Raw genomic sequence first — 22,390 nt, 5'->3', positions numbered from 1 at the left:
TCATGATCACTGAGCCAAGGTTGTCCCCTACAACAATTTCCTCAACAAGGTCCTCGTTACTCACCAAAATCAAATCTAAAATGGCATCCCCCCTCGTCGGTTCAGCAACCACTTGATGAAGGAATTCATTAGCTATCACGTCTAGGAAAAGCTGAGCCCTATTATTATTACTAGCATTTGTTTCCCAATCTATATCCGGGAAGTTAAAGTCCCCCATGATCAAGCAGTTCCTATTAGTATTTACCTCCTTAAAAACATTAAAGAGCTCTCTATCTGTCTCCAAGCTAGATCCCGGCGGTCTATAGCACACCCCAATCACTATCCCGGGTGAGGCTCTGGTAGTTTTTTTCCCCAATGTGACCATTGCCCAGACAGACTCCGTATTATCCATTGCATTGCTAGTTATCTCATTACATTTCACCTCATTATTGATATACAATGCTACTCCCCCACCTTTACCTTTGCATCGGTCTTTCCTAAACAGCACATACCCTTCCATACCTGTACTCCAGTCATGGCTACCGTTCCACCATGTTTCGGTTATTCCTACAATATCCGGTTTCAATTCTCGGACCAGGAGCTCCAGTTCCTCCATTTTGTTACCTAAGCTTCTTGCATTGGTGAACAAACATCCTAATTTTTCCTGTTGGGCTCCTCTCACTCTTTTCACCCAACTCGGTAGGGACACAGTACTTCCAGTATGACTTGTAGATCTAGTATCCGTCCCCCCCCTCTTCCTTACACCTAACCGTCCCCCTCTGGCTATATCTGTTATCTTGTTGTTCTCACTCCCAATGTATAAATTTGGCGTGGAGAGCACCAGGACCTCTCCCAACCGTCTCCCCCCAGTGTCTAGTTTAAAGCTCTTTTAATCAGATGAGCCAGCCTCCCTCCTAGAAGTCTACTTCCTTCCCTACTTAGGTGGAGCCCATCCCGTGAGAACAGTTGTCTGTCCCCAAAAGCCTCCCAGTGCCCATACATCCCAAAGCCCTCCTTGTAACACCACTCCCTCAGCCAACTATTAATCGTCACGATCCTGTCACCCCTTTGGCGCCCTTCCCTAGGGACAGGTAGGATCCCACTGAAGATCACCTGAGCCTCAATTTCCTTGAGCGTCTTACCCAACCTAGCATAGTCTCCCTTGATCCTTTCTAGCGAGAATCTAGCAGTGTCATTCGTTCCCACATGAAGGATGACCAAAGGGTTCTTACCTGCTCCTCTTAGGATCCTTTTCAACCTCAGGTCCACATCCCGTATTTTAGCACCCGGTAGACAGCACACCCTTCTGTTCTCCGGATCGGCCCTGGTCACAGGCCTGTCCAACCTTCTCAGTATGGAATCCCCAATCACGTAGACCTGCCTTCGCCTGGGGACAGTGCGGTCCTCTAACCTATCCTCCGTCCCCCCTGGTTGCAAGCTCCTTCCATTCCTATCATCCCTTGTGGTCCCCTTAAGCCATCCTGCATCCTCCCTGGGCCCAAACTTGGTGCTACTTCCATAGACTCCTCCCCTTTTTCTATGGCACTGGCCGCTCGTCTCTTTTTTCTTGGCCTCCCACTGTCAGTGACCATCTGCTTTACCCCTTCCTCATTCTCCAAACCTTCAAACCTGTTCCTTAACTCAATTTCCCCCTCACTGGCTCTCCTTTTCCTTGGCCTGCTTCTCATGGTCACATGCTTCCACCGCCCATCTTCCTCATCTGGTGGTCCCCCCTCAGTGGCCTCAGCCCCTGCTCCCCCCTGTGCCCCTGGGCGTTCCCCCTCAGTTACTGCTTGCCATTGCTCCATCAGCTGCTCAAACCCCCTTCTATTCTCTATCAGGGTTTCTACCTGCAGCTCTAAGCCCTGGATCTTTTCCTCCAGCAGCTCTATTAGGCGGCACTTCATGCATACATAGTACTGTTCTGGGTCCCCCTCTAGGACCAGGTACATACCGCAGCTGCTGCATGCTCTCATCCTCATTGTGTCCTCTGCTGCTTGGCTCATGGCTGCTGGCTGCTGCTGTCTCGGCCTCGCTTGGTGTTCTTACCTGGGGAGCACAGGGGACACGATGCCGCCCCCTTCCACCTCCCTCTCCAAACTCCCACTCAAACTCCCCTGTTGGCCGCCCTGTTGGCCAGCTCCTGGGCCGCTGCGATCAGCTGTGCCGCTGCCTGGCTGGGCGGCCGCTTTTATAGGCCCCCTCCTCCGCCTAGCTCCGCCCCCTAATCAGGGCTCAGCAGTCTGCCCCGACAGAGAGAGACACAAGCACCCCAAAGACAGACGCAAACACCAGATACCTGGCTCCTCCAATGGGAGATCACTAGGTACTGACCAGAAATAGACAATCCCTGATTATTGATTTCTCAGTGATAAATTATTGGAATTGATAATGGACTCTTGATTCTCATTTATTGATCACTGCTGAATCAACCTTGATGGGAACTCGTTAATCAGTGATGACGGGTGGTTGATTATTAATAAATAATCTTTCCTGATTATCTCTGATTGATCGTTGGGCCCTGTCAGGAATCAGGGCCGGCAGCAGAGCCAGTCCCAGGTAACCTGAGGTCTTCACACCTGGCCTGTAGCTGGCTGCCTCATCGGCTCCACCCTGGTTGCTGGGCAGAGTCAGCAACCAGCTCATAAACCCAGCAGAAGTTAAGCAGTTGCCCAGAGCATTTCCCCAGGGTTGTGATAGCGGCTGTGATGGATTGTTCCAGCCTGTTCCTGCCTTGTTCCTGTCTGGCTCCAACCCGGCTTCTGTCTGGCTCCAGCCGGGCTCCTGTCCTGGCCCCAGGCTTTCCTCTCTCCAGGTAACCTGGTCCTAAACCTGGGCTCTAATTCCTGACTTTGGTTTTAGTCTCTGACAACCGTAAAATCACAGAGATGTAGGACGGGGAGAGACCTTGAGAGGTCACCTAGTCCCGTCTCCTGCCGTGGGGCAGGACAAAGTAATAACTAGTCCATCCCTGACAGGTATTTGTCTAACCCAGGGATCGGCAACCTTTGGCACGTGGCTCGCCAGGATAAGCACCCTGGCGGGCCGGGCCGGTTTGTTTACCTGCCGTGTTGGCAGCTTCTGCTGATCGCGGCTCCCGCTGGCCGTGGTTCACCGCTCCAGGCCAATGGGAGCAGCGGAAAGCGGTGGCCAGCACATCCCTCGTCCTGCACTGCTTCCCACAACTCCCACTGGCCAGGAGCAGCGAACCGCGGCCACTGGGAGCCATAATCGCCTGAACCTACCGACGCTGCAGGTAAACAAACTGGCCCAGCCCACCAGGGTGCTTATCCTGGTGAGCCGCGTGCCAAAGGTTGCCAATCCCTGGTCTAACCTGCTCCTAAAAACCTCCAACAATGGAGGCTCCACAACCTCCCTGGGCAATTTGTTCCAGTATTTACCCAGCCTGACAGTTAGGAAGTTTTTTCCAATGTCCAAACTAAACTGCCCTTGCTGCAATCTAACCCCATTGCTTCTTGTCCTGTCCTCACAGGATAATGAGTACAATTTGTCACCCTCCTTTTTGTCATTAACCGTTTATGTATTTCAGAAAGGTTACCATGTCATTCCCCTGCCCCAGCCACCCCAGTCTTCTCTTCTCCAGACTAAACAAACCCAGTACTTTCAATCTTCCCTCACAGCTCATGTTTTCTAGCCCTTACATGATTTTAGTCTTTCTCCTATGGCCTGTCTCCAACTTTTCCACATCTTTCCTGAAATGTGGTGCCCACAACTGGACACAAGACTCCAGCTGAAGCCGTATCAGCGCGGAGCAGAGCAGAAGAATTACTGCTTGTGTCTTGCTTACAACACTCCTGCTAATACATCCCAGAATTTGTTTTTTTCCCGACACTGTTACATTATTGACTCATATTTAGCTTGTGATGCACTACGACCCCAGATCCCTTTCCACAGTGCTCCTTCCTAGGCAGTCAGTTCCCATTCTGCATGTGGGCTACTGGTTCTTCATTCCCAAGTGGTTACCTTCCATTTGTGCTCACTGAATTTCACCACTGAATGTGGGTGACTGAGTAGTTCCCGAGGATGGTTGATGGCTGGTGGCTGCATGCTGATGGGGTGGGATAGATTACTGAGCACAGGTTATTGCTAGAAGCAGTGACGCGTGACCATGAAGGTAGCGGTTGCTGTTACCTTAAGCAGCGTGACACCGGCGCTGTACAACAGGCTGAGCAGGAAGAGAGCAATGAAGGCAACAGGTGTCCAGAGACCGTCAGATTCCTCCTCTCCTCCTTCAGCATCGATGCCTTGGTCCTCCACTGGGCAGTGAGGAGCTGGGGAGGAGATAAACAGGCCGGTTAGAGAGGCCTCTTCGTTAAGCCAAGGAACTGAGTGGGCACAGCAGGGAGCTCCGGTCTGTGCTCTTGGCAGAAGCTCCTGTCCAGGGCCAGAAACAGAGGGTTCCCTGCCAGGGGAGACCGGGCAGGCTGCAGGTGGAGACTCCCTGTCACAGGCTGCAATTCTCAGAGCAGCCTCGGGGATTTCAGCCCCCACCTTCCATTAAATTTCACGCCCTTTGGCTCCTTTGCAAACCCCAGCCAGCGGCACTACACGCCCCTCCCCGAGCATGCCCTCCCGCTCCCTTGGCCAGCCAGGGAACTGGGCTGAGACCTGCCAGTGCAGAACTCAATGGGGCCAGGCACACCCATCAGACAGCAGCATCTTCCCAGTCAATGCCAGCTTGAGCCGTGCTGGGACCCGTTCCTGGGCAGCAGAGACACCAATTCCCCCACCACCAGAAGTCCCTATTCGGGGGACCTGGGGAATTTACCCACAGAGCTGTTCTCAGACCTCCCCCAACTCACACCATCCCAGAGGGAGTGTGGTCCAATGAACAGAGCACTAGGATGGGACTCAGGACTCCCATGAGTCTATTCCCAGCTCTGTCATTGACATTGCTGGACCTCAGGCAATTCACCGCCTCTCTCTCTGCCTCAGTTTCCCTTCACACCCTTTCTCTGTTTGGACATTAAACTCTTCTGGGCAGAGAATGTCTATTACTCTATGTGTGTACAGATCCTAGCGCATTGGGGTCCCAAACTCAGTGGAGACCTCGACACATGATTGTAATACACCTAATAATGGGGTCACTAACCGCTTGGACTCCATTTCAACCCATGCTCCAAGAAGGGGGAAGATCTGTCGCCCATCGCCACATTTGGGCAACACCTGCCCAGCCCACCCGCAAGCCCTACAAAAAGGGGGAAAGGCCTGGCCGCCCCATCAGCAACACCCTGAGCTGCCCCATATTGTCAGACACTGGAAACAGAAATGATGTCCCTCAACTGATTTCTCACTTGGAGCCACTCTGCCACCGTCACACAGCAGTGACCTCAGTCCCTGTAGGCAGACGTCTCCATGGCCCATTTCTAATTCCTTGAGCCGTCTGTATTGTTGTGTCATGGGGACTGAGCAAAGACCCCTCCCAACTCATTCCACATGGGACACCAGTCAGTAGGAGCCTCTTTCACTCACCACCAGCCTGGGCTCCATTGGGGACCCCTTCCCAAGAGTAGGAAGGACTCACAGCCCAGCATTCCCTGAGCCCATCCATGTGTCTTGTCAATGGCATGAATGTCAACTGGGAAATGGCCTGGAGCCTTCTCAACTTAGTACACACCTGGGCAATGAAAGGGCTGGCACCGAGGTACCAGCTGAAATCTTTATTCACCCACCAGTGCGCTATAAGCCTGGGCCATAGAGTTTGGTGGTGGATAATTGATGTGACCTTCCTAGCTCTGAAACCTTGACTGGTGCTTTTGTAGATCTTAAGGCAAGAAGGGACCATGACAGCAACGAGCCCGACCTCCTGTATATCACAGGCCAGAGAATCTCACCCAGCTACCCCTCTATGGAGCCCAATGACTTGTCTTTCTTGGGGGCATATCTTCCAGAATGGAGCCCAGGCTGGATGTACAAATCTCGAGATGGTGACTCCACCACTTCCACTGGAAGTTAGTTCCAGTGGTTCCTTTCCAGATTTCGTGCCTGTGACGGGGTGCGCATACCCGCACTAGCCAGGAAAGGGTTAATCCCCCTCAGGGTGGAGGAAGTCCTGCCCCTCACACCATACTAAGCACACTCCAAATGCTGTGCTGGTATAAAGAAGAGCAGCCCAGCTCGCTCTGCACTGACTGCGAAGGAGGAAGGACGCTTGGTCAAGGCTCCAGCCCCGGAGCCATTACAGCCATTGCAAGCGGAAGGCGGAGATCTCAAGACACAGACCAGAGACCCATTGCCTACAGCTGACCAGCTGGAGTCAGAGTCCCAGGGAATTACCGAGGAGCCCGGAGACCCCGACGTGACATGGACTGCAGCTTCAGGAAGCCCGGTCGGAAGTGTCCCAGGGAGGGGGAGGGAGTGGTATCTCCCACCCGTGTAAGGTCAGCATGTTGCAGTGTTGCAATGAGGGGAGGAAAACAGTAACAGAATATGCGGAAATGGCAGAGGTGCTTAATGACGTCTGTGATTCGCTTTTCACCAACAAGGTGGGTGGCGATTGGACGTCTAACATAGTGAATGCCAGTGAAAATGAGGTAGGATCAGAGGCTGAAATAGGGAAAGAACAAGTTTTAAATGATTTAGATGTTAGTTGGCTTCAAGTCATCAGGGCCTGATGAAATGCATCATAGGAAGGTTTGGCCATTACACTACACTCCCCTGCATTTGAGGGCCTCTCTATTCACCCTGGCTGCTAGGCCACGCTCCCCTGCACTCAAGGGCCGCTATGTTCATTCTAACCCCTAGGAAACAAACTCCTGCACTTGAGGGCTGATATATCGACCCTGGGCACTAGGCCACACCGCTCTGTGCTCATGGGTGGCCATATTGTCTCGGCCCATTAGGCCACACAGCCCAGAACCCAAGGGCTGCCGCTTAGACTCTGGCAATTGGGCCACATTGTGGTGAGGCCCAGGACAGTCCGGCAGACTGAATCTGCAGTGTCAGCACAACCCTGACCCACCCCGCAGTGCTTTATTCTACATTTGTATCTGTCCAGCCATGGGCTCCTCTTAAGCCTTTCTATACTAAGTTACAGGCCTTAACTGCCCGGTACTTTCTCCCCATGGAGGTACTTATACATATCTATGAAGCCATCTCCTGAATGTCTCTTTCAGCCAATTCGTCTCCTCCTATCTCTCACTGGAAGGCATTTTCCCCAGCCCTCTAATCATTTTTCTAGCTCTCTTTTGCACCTCCTCCAATTTTTCAACCTTCTTTTGAATATTGGACAAGAGAACGGCCACACTTCATGGGACCAATGGTCCAGCTACCCCAGTATCCTGTCTTCCAACAGTGGCTGATGCCAGAGGTATCAGAGGGAATAACCAGATCAGACCAATTATTGGGTCATCCATCTGCTGTCGTACAGAACCAGCTTATGACAGGCAGAGCCTTAGGGACAACAAGAGCTTAGGGCTCCATCCATGACCATCTTGGCTAATAACCTTTCATAGACTTATCCTCCATGAACTTCTCTAATTCTTCTTTGAACCCAACTATATTTCTGGCCATCACAACATCCCCTGACCACTAGTTCCACAGGTTGACTCTGTTGTGGGAAGAAATACTTCCTTGTGTTTGTTTTAAACCAGCTGCCATTTAATCTCAGTGGGTGACCCCTGGTTCTTGTGTTATGTGAAGGGGGAAATAACACTTCCTTATTTACTTTCTCCACACCAATCGTACGGTATTCAAGCTGTGGACATACCATGGATTTATATGGTGGCATTATGAGATTTACTGTCTTATTATCTGTCCCTTTCCTAATGGTTCCTACCATTGTTACCTTTTCTGACTGTCACTGCATGTTGCCTCCAGAACTGAATGCTGCTCCAGTATCGGGTTCCCTAACCCCGAACACAGAGATGAAATCACTTCCCCTACACCCCACCCCTTGTTCATATATCCAGGGATAGAGCTGGTGGGAATGGAGGCTCCTAACTCAGTCTCACCCGTCGCCTAGCTCCCAGCAGACATAACACCAGATTCCTGGGGGCTCTGACTCTCACCTAATGTGGTCCGGTGAGGATGCATCTCCGAGGAGTTCTGATGCCAGACTGGCTAGGGCTACATTGCTAGACAGGTGCAATGGTTAAGAAACAAGTCTTGGAGATGGGGGATCGGGGCTTTATTCCCACCTCTCCCACTGACCTGCAGTGTGACCAGAGACAAGCCACTTAGGCTGGAGTCTTTCAAGGGCTCTGAGGAAATGAGGTGACAGTGAAATAAACTCACAATTGCAGTGGGAGTTGGGTGTCTCACTCCTTTTTAGTGTCCCAATTTTAATCCCTTTGTGCCAAAATATCCCCTCCCAGCCTCTCTCTGCTTATACTATCAGCTCCTTGGTTCCAGGACGTTTGCTGTGCGTGTGTTCATGTACTGCCCATCCAATGGAGCCCTAACCTCAGTCAGGGCATCTAGGAGCTGCACTATCCTCAATAACAATGGATGGAGAGAAACTCACTGCAGAGGGGTGGGCAGGTAGAAACATGCACTGCATGAGGATGGATGGATGCAGAGAGGACATTGCCTGATTTTCCATGCATGAATGGATGGCTATGGTAGAATCAAAGAGACAGGTACTGCAGAGGGTAGGATGGATGGATGGATCCTGTGGAAGGATGAATTGATGTAGACAATCCATGAGGAAAGGAGGATGGCTAGAGCAAAAGAAAGAAGGGTAGATGGATACATCTAGATATTGTGGGAGGAAGAGTGGGTTGGTAGATAAGACACATCGTCTCTGCAGAAGACACACCCTTCATCACAAGCTCCAGCATGGTGCATTTTATTTGGGCATATTCCACACACAGCCACGCTCTGCACACCAGAGCTACCACAGCTTTACACACAGGCTCAGAGGAATCCCAGACCCTACGAAGTTCGGAGGCCATCTCAGATACGCCGTGAGGAGCCTGCCGGGCTCTGCTCCTCAGTAGCAAGTGACGTCGGTGTCGGACAAGATCACAGAGACATTGACGGCGGTGGGTTTACCGGAGGCTTTGTCCACGCTCCGGTGGATGAAGGTCATGGGCAGACCCTCGTGCCCCACCACGCAGGCGTAGGTGTCCCCCGGCTCCCATTCGGACACCAGGACATTGAGCTTAGGTAAAGGTAATAAAGGTAATAATTGGAGATATACCAATCTCCTAGAACTGGAAGGGACCTTGAAAGGTCATCAAGTCCAGCCCCCTGCCTTCACTAGCAAGACCAATTTTTGTCCCAGATCCCTAAGCGGCCCCCTCAAGGATTGAACTCAGTGCTCATCCCTGGGAGGGATAGCTCAGTGGTTTGAGCATTGGCCTGCTAAACCGAGGGTTGTGAGTTCAATCCTTGAGAAGGCCACTTAGGGATCTGGGGCAAAAAAAAAAAAAAATTGGTCCTGCTAGTGAAGGCAGGGGGCTGGATTCAATGACCTTTTGAGGTCCCTTCCAGTTCTAGGAGATTGGTATATCTCCAATTATTACCTTTTTTAGCTTGCTGTAGATGAAGTAGCGCTCCTCCTTCCCAGCCTCCCGCACGGGGCCGATGTTGGTGTAGGCTTCCTGGGGCATGGGCCGGTCCTGCTGAGTCCATGTCACCAAGATGTCTCTGGGCCAGAAGCCAGAGGCCAGGCAGGTGATGGAGGCTGATTCCCGGAGAGCCAGTTCCTCAGCGTGAGGAGGGGAAATGTAGACAGAAGGGGCGCGGAGGGAGACCACTGCCATGAGAAAGAGCGAGAGGTTAATGCTAAGGATTGGGACCCAGGAGTCCTGGCTACCATCCCCCACCCTCATCCCCCTGCAATATCCCACTAGACCCCCCACGCCTCTCCCAGACACATAGCCAGAATCCAGGAGTTCGGGCCACTCTAACCCACTAGATCCAAATCCCTTCCATGAAAAGGGGCTAGAACCCAGGAGTCCCAGCCTCCAGTCTCCCTATTCTAACCCACTATATCCCACTCCCCTCCCAGAGACAGAAAAAGAACCCAGGAGTCCTGATTCTCCGTCCCCTTCTCTCTCATCAATTTGCACATTTCATCTCCCCTACAAATTTGTAACTCCCAGTCCCAAAGACCTGAAACCGGATCAGAGCTGGCGCCCCCTAGAGACAGAAGGTCCCGCGTCCCATTCCCCACACCCTGTGCCAGCCACTCCCCCAGCCTGCGGCCCGATTGGAGCTGGCGCCCCCTACAGGGGAAAGGCTGAGTTCTTACTGTGACTCTTGCGGATGGTCTTGACAATGGCCGACGGGAAGTCTTGGTGCTTCATGGTGCAGATGAACTCCTCCCCCACCTGCCACTCCTCCACGCACACCCGCAGGATGCTGGTTGCACTGTAGGTGCCATCTTCCTGCAGCACCGGATCCCTGGAGACCACGGCCAACGGGCCCCCGCTATCCCGGTTCCAGAAGACCTCCAGGCTGCCAGGGGTCTCCAGGCCGCTCACCAAACAACTGATGGTGGCGTTCTGCGCTATGTAGAGGTCCTCCAGGGAAGGAGGAAGGAGAGACACCTCCAGAGGGTGTCGATTACAGTTGCTGACACCTGGTGGGGGCAGGAGGAGGTGTTGAGGGCTGGGCTGAGCAAATATGTCAACAGGCACCAGGTGGTAACTGAGTGCCGCTCTCTCAGGGGTGCAAAGCCCAGGGGCTGTTTGGGAAAGGGGCTGAGCATCATTGGACTTGTAAATAGGGCACTGGGTTCACTGGTGGAAGGGGCGGGACTCTCATCTTATGGAGCAGCAGGAACAATGGCTGAGATTTTTCCAGCCAATCGAGGGATTGGGATTCCTGAGTCCCATTATGGTTATTTGGGTCTCTGGGTCCCAGGAGCAAATCTGAAGGTCTCCGGTTTTGTTGGGAGAAAGCCCCATTGTGGAAAAAAATGGCCAGGGACAGACCTGCCATGGTTGCTAAACTCACCGTCCTTCCAGACACAAATTCATGAGCTCGATGACCTGCCTGAGCTCAGCGTGGTTATCCCCATTTCCCAGAGATGGCAGCTGGGACACAGAGGACAAATGACCTGCCCATGGTCATGCCTGGCACCCAGGCCCTCCTGCTCTAACCACTAGACCCCACATGGCACCCACAGCTCAGGACAGATCTTGTGTTCCCCAACCCCTACTCCCTGCACAGGCAGACGGGCCCTTTATATTTCACACCCATGGTCTGCCAAGGTCCCTGAGAGCATGAGTCCCCCAGCTCCCACTTCAAGCCGATGTGGGAGGGGAGAGCTTGAATCCCTTTAGAAATCTCAGCCAGGGAGCCCAGACTGATTGGATCCCTGGCACCCAGGCACAATGGCCTCTGTTGAATGTTCTCTGAAGGATATGCATGGTCTGGCTCATGAAACAAGTTTGTAAAGTGGATCCTGCTGGAGCTGTGATTCCAGATTCACATGGATGCCCAAGCCCCACTGTGGGGCAATGGAGCTGAGGGGTTTCTCTCCTTTGTTTGCATGAATTTTTAGGCTTCTAACCAGGCAAAATAAAAACCCAACCATTGAGCATCATATCATAGAATCATAGAATTCAAGATCAGAAGGGACCATTATGATCATCTAGTCTGACCTCCTGCTAGATGCAGGCCACATAAGCCGATCCACCCACTCCTTTAGCAAGCGACCCCTGCCCCATGCTTCGGAGGAAGGCAAAAAGCCTCCAGGGCCACTGCCAATCTTCCCTGGAGGAAAATTCCTTCCCGACCCCAAATATGGCGGTCAGCTGAACCCCGAGCATGCGGGCAAGACTCTCCAGCCATACCCTCTGGAAAAAGGTTATATCATATCATTGACCCATTGTACTAATTACCAGTGTGGCACTTAATTGACCTATTGACTAAGCCCGTTATCCTATCATACCATCTCCTCCATAAACTTATCTAGCTTAATCTTAAAGTCATGGAGGTCCTTCGCCCCCACTGTTTCCCTCGGTAGGCTGTTCCAGTATTGCACTCCCCTGATGGTTAGAAACCTTCGTCTAATTTCAAGCCTGAATTTCCTGACTGACAATTTATATCCGTTTGTCCTCGTGTCCACATTAGCACTGAGCTGAAATAATTCCTCTCCTTCCCTGGTATTTATCCCTCTGATATATTTAAAGAGTGCAATCATATCTCCTCTTATCCTTCTTTTGGTTAAGGAAAACAGACCGAGCTCCTCAAGTCTCCTTTCATACGACAGGCCTTCCATTCCTCGGATCATTCTAGTGGCCCTTCTTTGTACCCGTTCCAGTTTGAATTCATCCTTCTTAAACATGGGAGACCAAAACTGCACACAATACTCCAAATGAGGTCTTACCAACGCCTTATATAACGGGACTAGCACCTCCTTATCCCTACGAGAAATACCTCGCCTAATGCGTCCCAAGACCGCATTAGCTTTTTTAACGGCCACATCACATTGCCTACTCATAGTCATCCTACGATCAACCAGGACTCCTAGGTCCTTCTCCTCCTCCGTTACTTCCAACTGGTGCGTCCCCAGCTTATAACTAAAATTCTTGTTAGTCATCCCTAAATGCATAACCTTACACTTCTCACTATTGAATTTCATCCTGTTACTAATACTCCAGTTTACAAGGTCATCCAAATCTCCCTGGAGGATATCCCGATCCTTTTCCAAATTGGCAATACCTCCCAACTTGGTGTCATCCGCAAACTTTATCAGCCCACTCCTACTCTTGGTTCCCAGGTCAGCAATAAATAGATTGAATAAAATCGGACCCAAAACCGAACCTTGAGGACCTCCACTGGTAACCCTCCAACCTGACAGTTCCCCTTCAATACTACCCTCTGAAGTCTCCCTTTAACCAGCTCCTTATCCACCTCTGGATTTTCATTTCGATCCCCATCTTTTCCAATTTAACCAGTAATTCTTCATGCGGTACCGTATCAAACGCCTTACTGAAATCCAGATATATTAGATCCACCGCATTTCCCTTGTCTAAAAAATCTGTTACTTTCTCAAAGAAGGAGATCAGGTTGGTTTGGCACGATCTACCTTTCGTAAATCCATGCTGTAATCTATCCCAGTTGCCATCGGCCTCATGCTCCGAACCACTCTCTTTTAAGATTTTTCCATGACTTTGCATACTACAGATGTTAAACTAACAGGCCTGTAGTTACCCGGTCACTTTTTCCCTTCTTGAATATAGGAACTACATTAGCTAATCTCCAGTCAAACGGTACAACCCCGAATTTAGAGACTTATTAAAGATTATCGCTAACGGGCTAGCAATATCACTCGCCAATTCCCTTTAATATTCTAGGATGAAGATTATCCGGCCCCCGATTTACTTCCGTTAAGTTGTTCACGTTTGGCTTCTACCTCAGATACCGTAATGTCTACCCCCATATCTTCATTCCCATCGGTCCCTCTATCACTATTCCTTAGCCCTTCATTAGCCTCATTAAAGACCGAGGCAAAATATTCGTTCAGATATTGTGCCATTCCAAGATTATCCCTAATCTCCACTCCGTTTAAAGTTTTAAGCGGTCCCACTTCTTCTTTCTTGGTTTTCTTCCTATTTATATGGCTAAAAAACGTTTGCTATTGGTTTTAATCCCCTTCGCTAGGTCCATCTCCACCCGTCGCTTTGCCTTTCTCACTGCTTCCCTACACCCTCTGACCTCAATAAGGTAGGTTTCTTTGCTGATCCCTCCCGTTTTCCACTCATGGTACGCTTTCTGTTTTTTCTTAATGACCCCTCTAAGACGCTTGCTCATCCAGCTCGGTCTAAAACTGCTACCTACGAGCCGCTTTTCCCTTCTCGGGATACATGCCTCTGACAACTCCTGCAACTTCAACCTGAAGTAACCCCAGGCGTCATCTGCCTTTAGATCCCTAAATATGTTAGTCCAGTCCACTTCCCTAACTAGTCGCCTTAATTTAGTAAAGTTAGCCCTTTTGAAATCGTAAACCCTAGTCTCAGATGCACTATTGATTATCCTCCCATTTATTTTGAAATGAATTAGCTCATGATCACTCGAGCCAAGGTTGTCCCCTACAACAATTTCCTCAACAAGGTCCTCGTTACTCACCAAAATCAAATCTAAAATGGCATCCCCCCTCGTCGGTTCAGCAACCACTTGATGAAGGAATTCATTAGCCATCATGTCTAGGAAAAGCTGAGCCCTATTATTATTACTAGCATTTGTTTCCCAATCTATATCCGGGAAGTTAAAGTCCCCCATGATCAAGCAGTTCCTATTAGTATTTACCTCCTTAAAAACATTAAAGAGCTCTCTATCCGTCTCCAAGCTAGATCCCGGCGGTCTATAGCACACCCCAATCACTATCCCGGGTGAGGCTCTGGTAGTTTTTTTCCCCAATGTGACCATTGCCCAGACAGACTCTGTATTATCCATTGCATTATCCATTGCTAGTTATCTCATTACATTTCACCTCATTATTGATATACAATGCTACTCCCCCACCTTTACCTTTGCATCGGTCTTTCCTAAACAGCACATACCCTTCCATACCTGTACTCCAGTCATGGCTACTGTTCCACCATGTTTCGGTTATTCCTACGATATCCGGTTTCAATTCTCGGACCAGGAGCTCCAGTTCCTCCATTTTGTTACCTAAGCTTCTTGCATTGGTGAACAAACATCCTAATTTTTCCTGTTGGGCTCCTCTCACTCTTTTCACCCAACTCGGTAGGGACACAGTACTTCCAGTATGACTTGTAGATCTAGTATCCGTCCCCCCCCCCTCTTCCTTACACCTAACCGTCCCCCTCTGGCTATATCTGTTGTTATCTTGTTGTTCTCACTCCCAATGTATAAATTTGGCGTGGAGAGCACCAGGACCTCTCCCAACCATCTCCCCCCAGTGTCTAGTTTAAAGCTCTTTTAATCAGATGAGCCAGCCTCCCTCCTAGAAGTCTACTTCCTTCCCTACTTAGGTGGAGCCGATCCCGTGAGAACAGTTGTCTGTCCCCAAAAGCCTCCCAGTGCCCATACATCCCAAAGCCCTCCTTGTAACACCACTCCCTCAGCCAACTATTAATCGTCACGATCCTGTCACCCCTTTGGCGCCCTTCCCTAGAGACAGGTAGGATCCCACTGAAGATCACCTGAGCCTCAATTTCCTTGAGCGTCTTATCCAACCTAGCATAGTCTCCCTTGATCCTTTCTAGCGAGAATCTAGCAGTGTCATTCGTTCCCACATGAAGGATGATCAACGGGTTCTTACCTGCTCCTCTTAGGATCCTTTTCAACCTCAGGTCCACATCCCGTATTTTAGCGCCCGGTAGACAGCACACCCTTCTGTTCTCCGGATCGGCCCTGGTCACAGGCCTGTCCAACCTTCTCAGTATGGAATCCCCAATCACGTAGACCTGCCTTCGCCTGGGGACAGTGCGGTCCTCTAACCTATCCCCCGTTCCCCCTGGTTGCAAGCTCCTTCCATTCCTATCATCCCTTAAGCCATCCTGTATCCTCCCTGGGCCCAAACTTGGTGCTACTTCCATAGACTCCTCCCCTTTTTCTATGGGACTGGCCGCTCGTCTCTTTTTCCTTGCCCTCCCACCGTCAGCTACCACCTGCTTTACCCCTTCCTCATTCTCCAGACCTTCGAACCTGTTCCTTAGCTCAATTTCCCCCTTACTGGCTCTCCTTTTCCTTGGCCTGCTTCTCACGGTCACATGCTTCCACCGCCCATCTTCCTCATCTGGTGGTCCCCCCTCAGTGGCCTCAGCCCCTGCTCCCCCCTGTGCACCTGGGCGTTCCCCTTCAATTACTGCTTGCCATTGCTCCATCAGCTGCTCGAACCCCCTTCTATTCTCTATCAGGGTTTCTACCTGCAGCTCTAGGCCCTGGATCTTTTCCTCCAGCAGCTCTATTAGGCGGCACTTCATGCATACATAGTACTGTTCTGGGTCCCCCGCTAGGACCAGGTACATACCGCAGCTGCTGCATGCTCTCATCCTCAGTATGTCCTCTGCTGCTTGGCTCATGGCTGCTGGCTGCTGCTGTCTTGGCCTCGCTTGGCATTCTTACCTGGGGAGCACAGGGGACACGGTGCCGCCCCCTTCCACCTCCCCCTCCAAACTCCCACTCAAACTCCCCTGTTGGCCGGATCCTGGGCCGCTGCAATCAGCTGTGCCGCTGCCTGGCTGGGCGGCCGCTTTTATAGGCCCCCTCCTCCGCCTAGCTCCGCCCCCTAATCAGGGCTCCGCAGTCTGCCCCGACAGAGAGAGACACAAGCACCCCAAAGACGGACGCAAACACAAAATACCTGGCTCCTCCAATGGGAACTCCCACTCAAACTCCCCTGTTAGCCGCCCTGTTGGCCGGCTCCTGGGCCGCTGCGATCAGGGGATATCTCTTGAAACTCAAAGATCCTGGACCTTCACCCAAACACTCAACCGAACTCCCAAGCCTTCCCCGCAGAGTGCACAGTGACCTTCCAGATCCTCAACCTTAAATGTCAACAACTTAAGATCATCATCTTCATCTTCGTCTTCATCACCATCATCATATTCATCTTTCTCACCTCCCTTGTCTTCATAACCACTTCCTTGCGCTTTATCTTCATCTTCTTCAGAGCAAAACCCTAATTACCATCCTCTTCATCATCTCCTTCAGCATTCTGACATTCTTTCTCCTTTTCTCCTTCAGCATCTTCATTTCCTTCTTCATTGTCATCGACATCATTGTCATCTCCTTCGAGATCATCATCACGATCGTTATCCTCAGCTTGGTTGTACAGTGACGCAGATGGACATGGTTCTTTGAGCTAGTCCTGCGTCGCTAACCGGAACCCTCACCCCAAACACTGAACCACACGATCTCCTCTTCTCCCCACGTCTCCACCATGCATCATCATCACATGGGGTCACTGTAACGGTGCGGGACTCTCCCCTGCGGCGCCTCCTGCTGGTCGTCTTGGGAATTAGCTCTCCAGCCTCCGGAGCGCCCTCTCAAGGCCAGTGTCCCGCTGCCGCTTGGCCCCCGTGTCACTCCCTGGACTCCGGTGCCCGTTTATCTGGGGTGCTGCCCCCTGGCAGTAACCCCCCAGTCTCAGGGTTTACCCTCCCCGGGGAACCCCCAGCCCCATCCCCACCTTGCCTCAGTCGTAGGCTACTGCCAGTCACCAAGTAGCCCCCATGCCCTGGGGCAGGCTGCAGTGTCAGCCGCTCATCGCTGGCAAGGAGGGTTTGGGCCTGCTGCCTTCCTCTGCCCTTGGGCTGCCCCCTGCAGCCCCAGTACCTATTCGGCCTTATACTAGGCCGCAGCCTGCGGGGTTCCAGGCCAGGGCTCCCCAGCTCCTCTGGCCTTCCCCCAGCCCTGCTCTGCCTCAGGTTCGCTCCCCAGCAGCCAGGCCCCTCCCTCGCAAAGGCCAGAGAGAGAGTCTGACTGGGCTCCTGGCTCGCAGCCTCTTCTAGGGACCAGCTGGGCCTGACTGGGGCATGGCCCCACCTCTTCCTGCCTTCCCCAACCGGCCCAGGCTTTGCTCCACAGCCTCAGCCCTCTCCCAGGGCTGCTTCAACCCTTCCCGGGCTGGAGCGGGGACCACCCCGCTACAGTCACCCACCCATTGCTCACTCCGATGGAGCCTCTTCCCTCCTTCAAACGCTCCCAGCAAAATTCAACACAGCTGAGATTTTCAAAGGCTGGCTAAGGGATTTGGACACCTTGGGTATTTCAGTGGGGTTTGGGCACGTTACTCCACTGGACACTCTGAGAGAGTCTCACCGGAAATAGCCCGGAAAGGCCAGATGGCGGGTGACAAGCACCAGCCAGATTTCCAGAGGTAAGAAGTACAGACGCACGTCAGATCAGAGTCCCTGACAGGCCACATCCCCGTTTCCCAGGGAGCCCAAGGAGTGAAATTCTTGGAGGAGCTGGAATTTAATGATCAGGCAGGGAATCCTGGGAAAACTGTGCAAGTGGAAATTAGTGAGAGATTGAGAATGAGAGATTCACAGGGGAAATACTAATTCTACCTGCAACAGACCCCTGTGCTGAGGGCCTAGGCGCCGCTAAAGTCCTACTTGGGGGCTTAACTGGGACATAAAGGCTGCCTAGGACGTGTGCGGGGTGAGTTTCACCCTCTAATCCCAATTCACAGTGACTGGCGGTTGCCTTTCCCTTGGAGATGCCAGGGCACCTCAGCTGTATTGCTCATGGTTATGTCCTGGGTTAGTTCTCCAGAACAGGGTGTGGTCACTTTGCAGGTAAATTTGGTGCCTTGTCCCCATTGTGCCAGCGACACAGGGTGAGAACTGACCAGGCTGGTGGTCCCGTTGCTGTTCTTCTTGGGGGGTTCTGTCTTCGCCGCAGAGCTGACCTGCCCATCCACTTTCCACGCCATTCTGCTGGCTGCTAAGTCATAGCCCAGAACTAGACAGGTAACGTGACCAGAATTTTTGATGACGTCTTCATAGGAGGGTTTGGTTAAGTAGATGGTTGGGTCAAGTGAGCTTCTGAGGCAGGCTGAGAAATGCAAAGAGACGTCATTGACCAGTTCAAATAATGTGGAAAGGCAGAACAGGACGATTGAAATCTAATCTATCCCTCGACTTCCATCAGAACACTCCTAGTGTCCCTCCCATCCAGCCAGCCATGGTATCTCTTTCTCTTCCCATCCACCTGCAGTACCAGTTTCTCTATGGCACTCCTATGTCTCCCGTCACACTGGTGTCTAGGTGCAGTCCCACCTACCCTTCGGCAGGGCTGGTTTCTCAGTAACTCTCTGCCCCACCTCCCCGCCATGCACGGGCCCAGCCCCTCACCCAAGCACTTGCTGGTGTTGTGCATGGAGAGCTCTGCTCCCACTGCTGGGTGGGTCACTTGACAGGTGTAGACGTCCCCCTGCTCCCAGCTCTGCTTGGTGATGTTCATGCGGCTCTGCCCCATGTAGAAGCCGTCTGTGCCTATGGCAGAGGAAAAGGCCGGGCTGGGGGGGCTGCTCTCCTTTCCATTCACCAGCCATTTCACGTCAGCTTTGCCGGGTTTGAAGCTCAGGAGGAGGCAAACCAGCTCCAGCTGGCTCTCTGTGGAGCTCTCCTCACAGGTGGGGACCAGGAGGTGAACCTGGGGTGGCGTTGTCGAATCACACCCTGAGAGCAGAGAGAGGGGACAACACAGTCCAGTGTCACTCTCTGTAGATCCCCAGTCCCCTTCCAGAGAGAGGGCTAACGCTACAGTCCTCCCAGCACTAGCAACCCCCAGCTTGTTGTGGTACGTTTACACTGAGTACTTTAATCAGCCTCCAGGGCTGAGATTTTTCACAGCCATGTAAGGGATTAAAACAAATGGGAACAGGGCCCTTAAATCATCTAGGCAAATATTAAATTCCTCCAGGCCTCTTCCTGCATGTGCTGCATGGAGTGTGTTCTCCCTGGTAAACAGCGGGGACAAAGCTGGAACCTGAGCTGTGTTTGTTTATTTGAACTAATTTCCCTCAATTAATGTCCCCTATTTAAGATGGACCGTGGTGCTGCACAGCCTGACATGGCATCAGAAGAAACCCTGGGAGAGGACTGACTGTGTCTGACTACGGATAAAGGGTCAAATCCTCAGCTGATGTAAGTCGGCTCAGTGCCACTGACTGCAGCGGAGATCAGTCGATTTACACCCGTTGAAGTTCTGACCCCAGAATGCCTAGGTTTGCGGCTCTGGGCTTGTGTCCATTTCAAAAGATGCCCCAGAACAGAGGGAGTGCAAGGAACACACCCAGCTCCATGACAAAGGTGGAACCAGTGCTAGCTCCTAAGGGGGTCTCGTCCCTTTAAGGCCAGTGGTTGCTGGGAATTGTAGTCCCATGGGGCTGCTTGCTGCTGGCTATAGCAGGGAAAGCTTCTGGCTCAGTGCTGAGGAAAGCACCTGAGGGGGAATCTCTAGGTGTGGACAGGCATGAGGCCTAGGAAACATGCAGGAAAGGTGACCTAGTGGAAAGGGGGGTGCTCCCCATGCAGCCGGCTGAACGCTGGGGGGCCCTGGTGGCCGGGACCCTGGGCGCTGAGCTGCACTGGTTTTGCTTTGAGGCTTTGGACTGACGCGGCGAATGGGCTTTGTTCTACCTCCCCAGTGGGAGGCGGTTGGGTGGGTTTGGGGGAGGGGGAGGGTGAAAGGCCGTGAGCCGAAGATTTCCCCTGTACAGAGGGGCCAGCATGAGGCTGAGGTGCCATTTCAGCCCGGCTGCGGTTCTAAGATTTCCCAAGGTGCCTAAGAGATTTGCATGCCAATTTCCCATGGGAACTGGGTGCCTAAATCCTTTAGGCAGGGCTGAAAAATCCCCCCCTTAGTGGAATGTAGGTCTCTGCCCAGGGCGCCTTTCAGCCTAAGGTTTCCCTCGTTCAGGGGTCCATGGAGGGGGCGCTGGGGGCAGGAGATCTGCAGTGACAAAGCACCAGGGCTCAGTGTGTTTCAACACTGGGCCCAACTTTCCCCAGACTTTCAGGGGGAGGTTTTTCCAAAGGCACCTACAGGATGTGGATTAAGATTCACTGGCTCCCAGACCCTCTAGGTGCTTTGAAAAGCTCAGCCTGGCTGTCCCGCCCTCCCCTGCCGCGTGTCTTACACTCCTGAGGGAACTTCTTCGACAGGGTCGTTGCTGTCCCTTGATTTGTCACATCGCACTGGTAGGTGTCGCCCTGCCGGGACCTGGCAGGGTTGATCAGGAGGCTGCTCCGGGTGAGGAGCCTGTCGCTCATCGTCACCTCTGGGAAAGTTGTGACCCCCTGGGTCACTTTTCCCGAATTCCACTTGATGGCCACTGGTGCTGGGAAATATCCAGTTACGAGGCAGGCCAAGCTTGTGTCCGGGGAGCATTGCCAGTCTTGGGGCAGCAGGGAACCAGGGGGAAGATGGATGGGGGTGAGGATTTTGCTTGAAAAATAAAGAGAATATAAGAGAAACCATAAAAATGGGGGAAATATGAAAACCACGTCACTGATCAACCACCATCCGTCTATCCACCTTCTTCTGTGGCCCAATGGCTGCATGGCCCAGTGCTCAATTCACTGGAAAAGGAGTCAGGACTCAGGTTCTGTTCCCAGCTGCTGGGGACCTCGGGCCTGTCACAGATCTTCTCTCCGCCTTTAACTTCCCATTGTGCAGTGGTGTCCTAGCGATGGGCGAAAAACACGAGAAATGGGATTCTGACCTCGGCCGTTCCAGTGTAAACCTGGAGCAGCTCCGGTGGAATAGCTCTGGTTTTGTGCGAGTGATGCTGAGAGGAGACTCTGGTCCTTTACAAGATACAAATATGCCCCAAGGTCCTCACAACCTGAGTCCATCCCATCTCAGCTCTCCAGTGTGCAGTGAGCATCATTACCCTCATTGAACAGATGGGGAAAGTGAGGCATGGAGAGGTGACGTGGCTTCCCCAAGGTGACAGAGGGAGTCTGTGGGAGATCCTGGAGTTGAAGCCAGTTCCCTGAGTCCCTTCCTCTGTTTGATCACAAAACCATTAGTTAAAGCTAGGGAAGAGCCCTCCATGAGTCTTGGATGGATGAGATAACCCAACACGCGCCCTTTCTCCTCCGGTCCCTGCCCTTCTGTGCAAACAGAGCTTTCAAACCATACACCTCGGCCTCTGGGCTCTTCAATCTGCCTCTCCGGGACACTGACAGATCCAGGGGAAATTTCCCAGCTTTACAATACTTTGGGGGTTGCAGTCCTGATTTAAGGACTGTGGTGAACTCTCCGTGACTCAGAGTCTTTAAAGCCAGCTTTGGCCTCTCTTTCTAACTGCTCTGCTCGACCGGAAGGTGGGGGCTTGGGCCAGGACTCGCCGGGGACATGCCGATCACAGTGATCCCTTCCTGTGCCCTGAAACTCCACCAATCGATCAGTTCTAAACAGGTCAAATTGCAGTGGACATTCCACCACCAGTCACAGTGCGAGGAACCACCCAGCTACTTCTCACCACCTACACAGGAGCAAGGACAAGAAGAGACCCTTTGAGTTCAATCCTTGAGGGGGCCATTTGCGGATTGGTCCTGCTTTGAGCAGGGGGTTGGACTAGATGATCTTCTGAGGTCCCTTCCAACCCTAATAATCTATGATTCTATGATTCTATGTATACCAACAACAAACTGCCAGGAGACGTTAAAAGAGATAAAAGATGCTAGAAGGGAGACATGATACTTGTGTGCAACTATGTACAGGACATCTATCCCTCCCCATACACGCCCACCATCAATCTATCCGTCCTGGGTGGGTGGGAGTCAGGACTCCTGGGTTTTCTCTCTGATCTTCACAAGGTTAATGCAGATGGGGCTGAAACGTCACCTCCTAAGATCTGTCCCCAGCTGGGGGAGTGAACAGGGATCTCCAAGATTAGAGTGGGGGGGGGGGGCTGCAGGGCCGCCCAGAGGATGGAGGGGGCCTGGAGTTTTTGGTGGCGGGTCCCAGGGCAGAAGGCCCCCCGCCACCGAATTGCCGCTGA

At 52.1% G+C, this 22,390-nt stretch overlaps 1 gene segment (V, D, J or C); it reads right to left on the bottom strand.

Moving 5' to 3' along the window:
• Positions 1-8,877: 8,877 nt before the first annotated feature.
• On the bottom strand, positions 8,878-21,743 carry LOC120380839. The segment is given in 8 exon segments: positions 8,878-9,103; positions 9,468-9,700; positions 10,199-10,528; positions 16,555-16,689; positions 18,079-18,429; positions 18,729-19,055; positions 20,519-20,826; positions 21,692-21,743. Coding segments are annotated over 8 exon segments (1,907 nt in total).
• Between the last annotated feature and the right edge of the window lie 647 nt (positions 21,744-22,390).

The sequence above is a fragment of the Mauremys reevesii genome, linkage group 13 (assembly GCF_016161935.1).
Source record: "Mauremys reevesii isolate NIE-2019 linkage group 13, ASM1616193v1, whole genome shotgun sequence".
NCBI lineage: Eukaryota > Metazoa > Chordata > Testudines > Geoemydidae > Mauremys > Mauremys reevesii.
The sequence above is the reverse complement of the archived record's forward strand: the minus strand, read 5'-3'. Positions and strand labels throughout refer to the sequence as shown.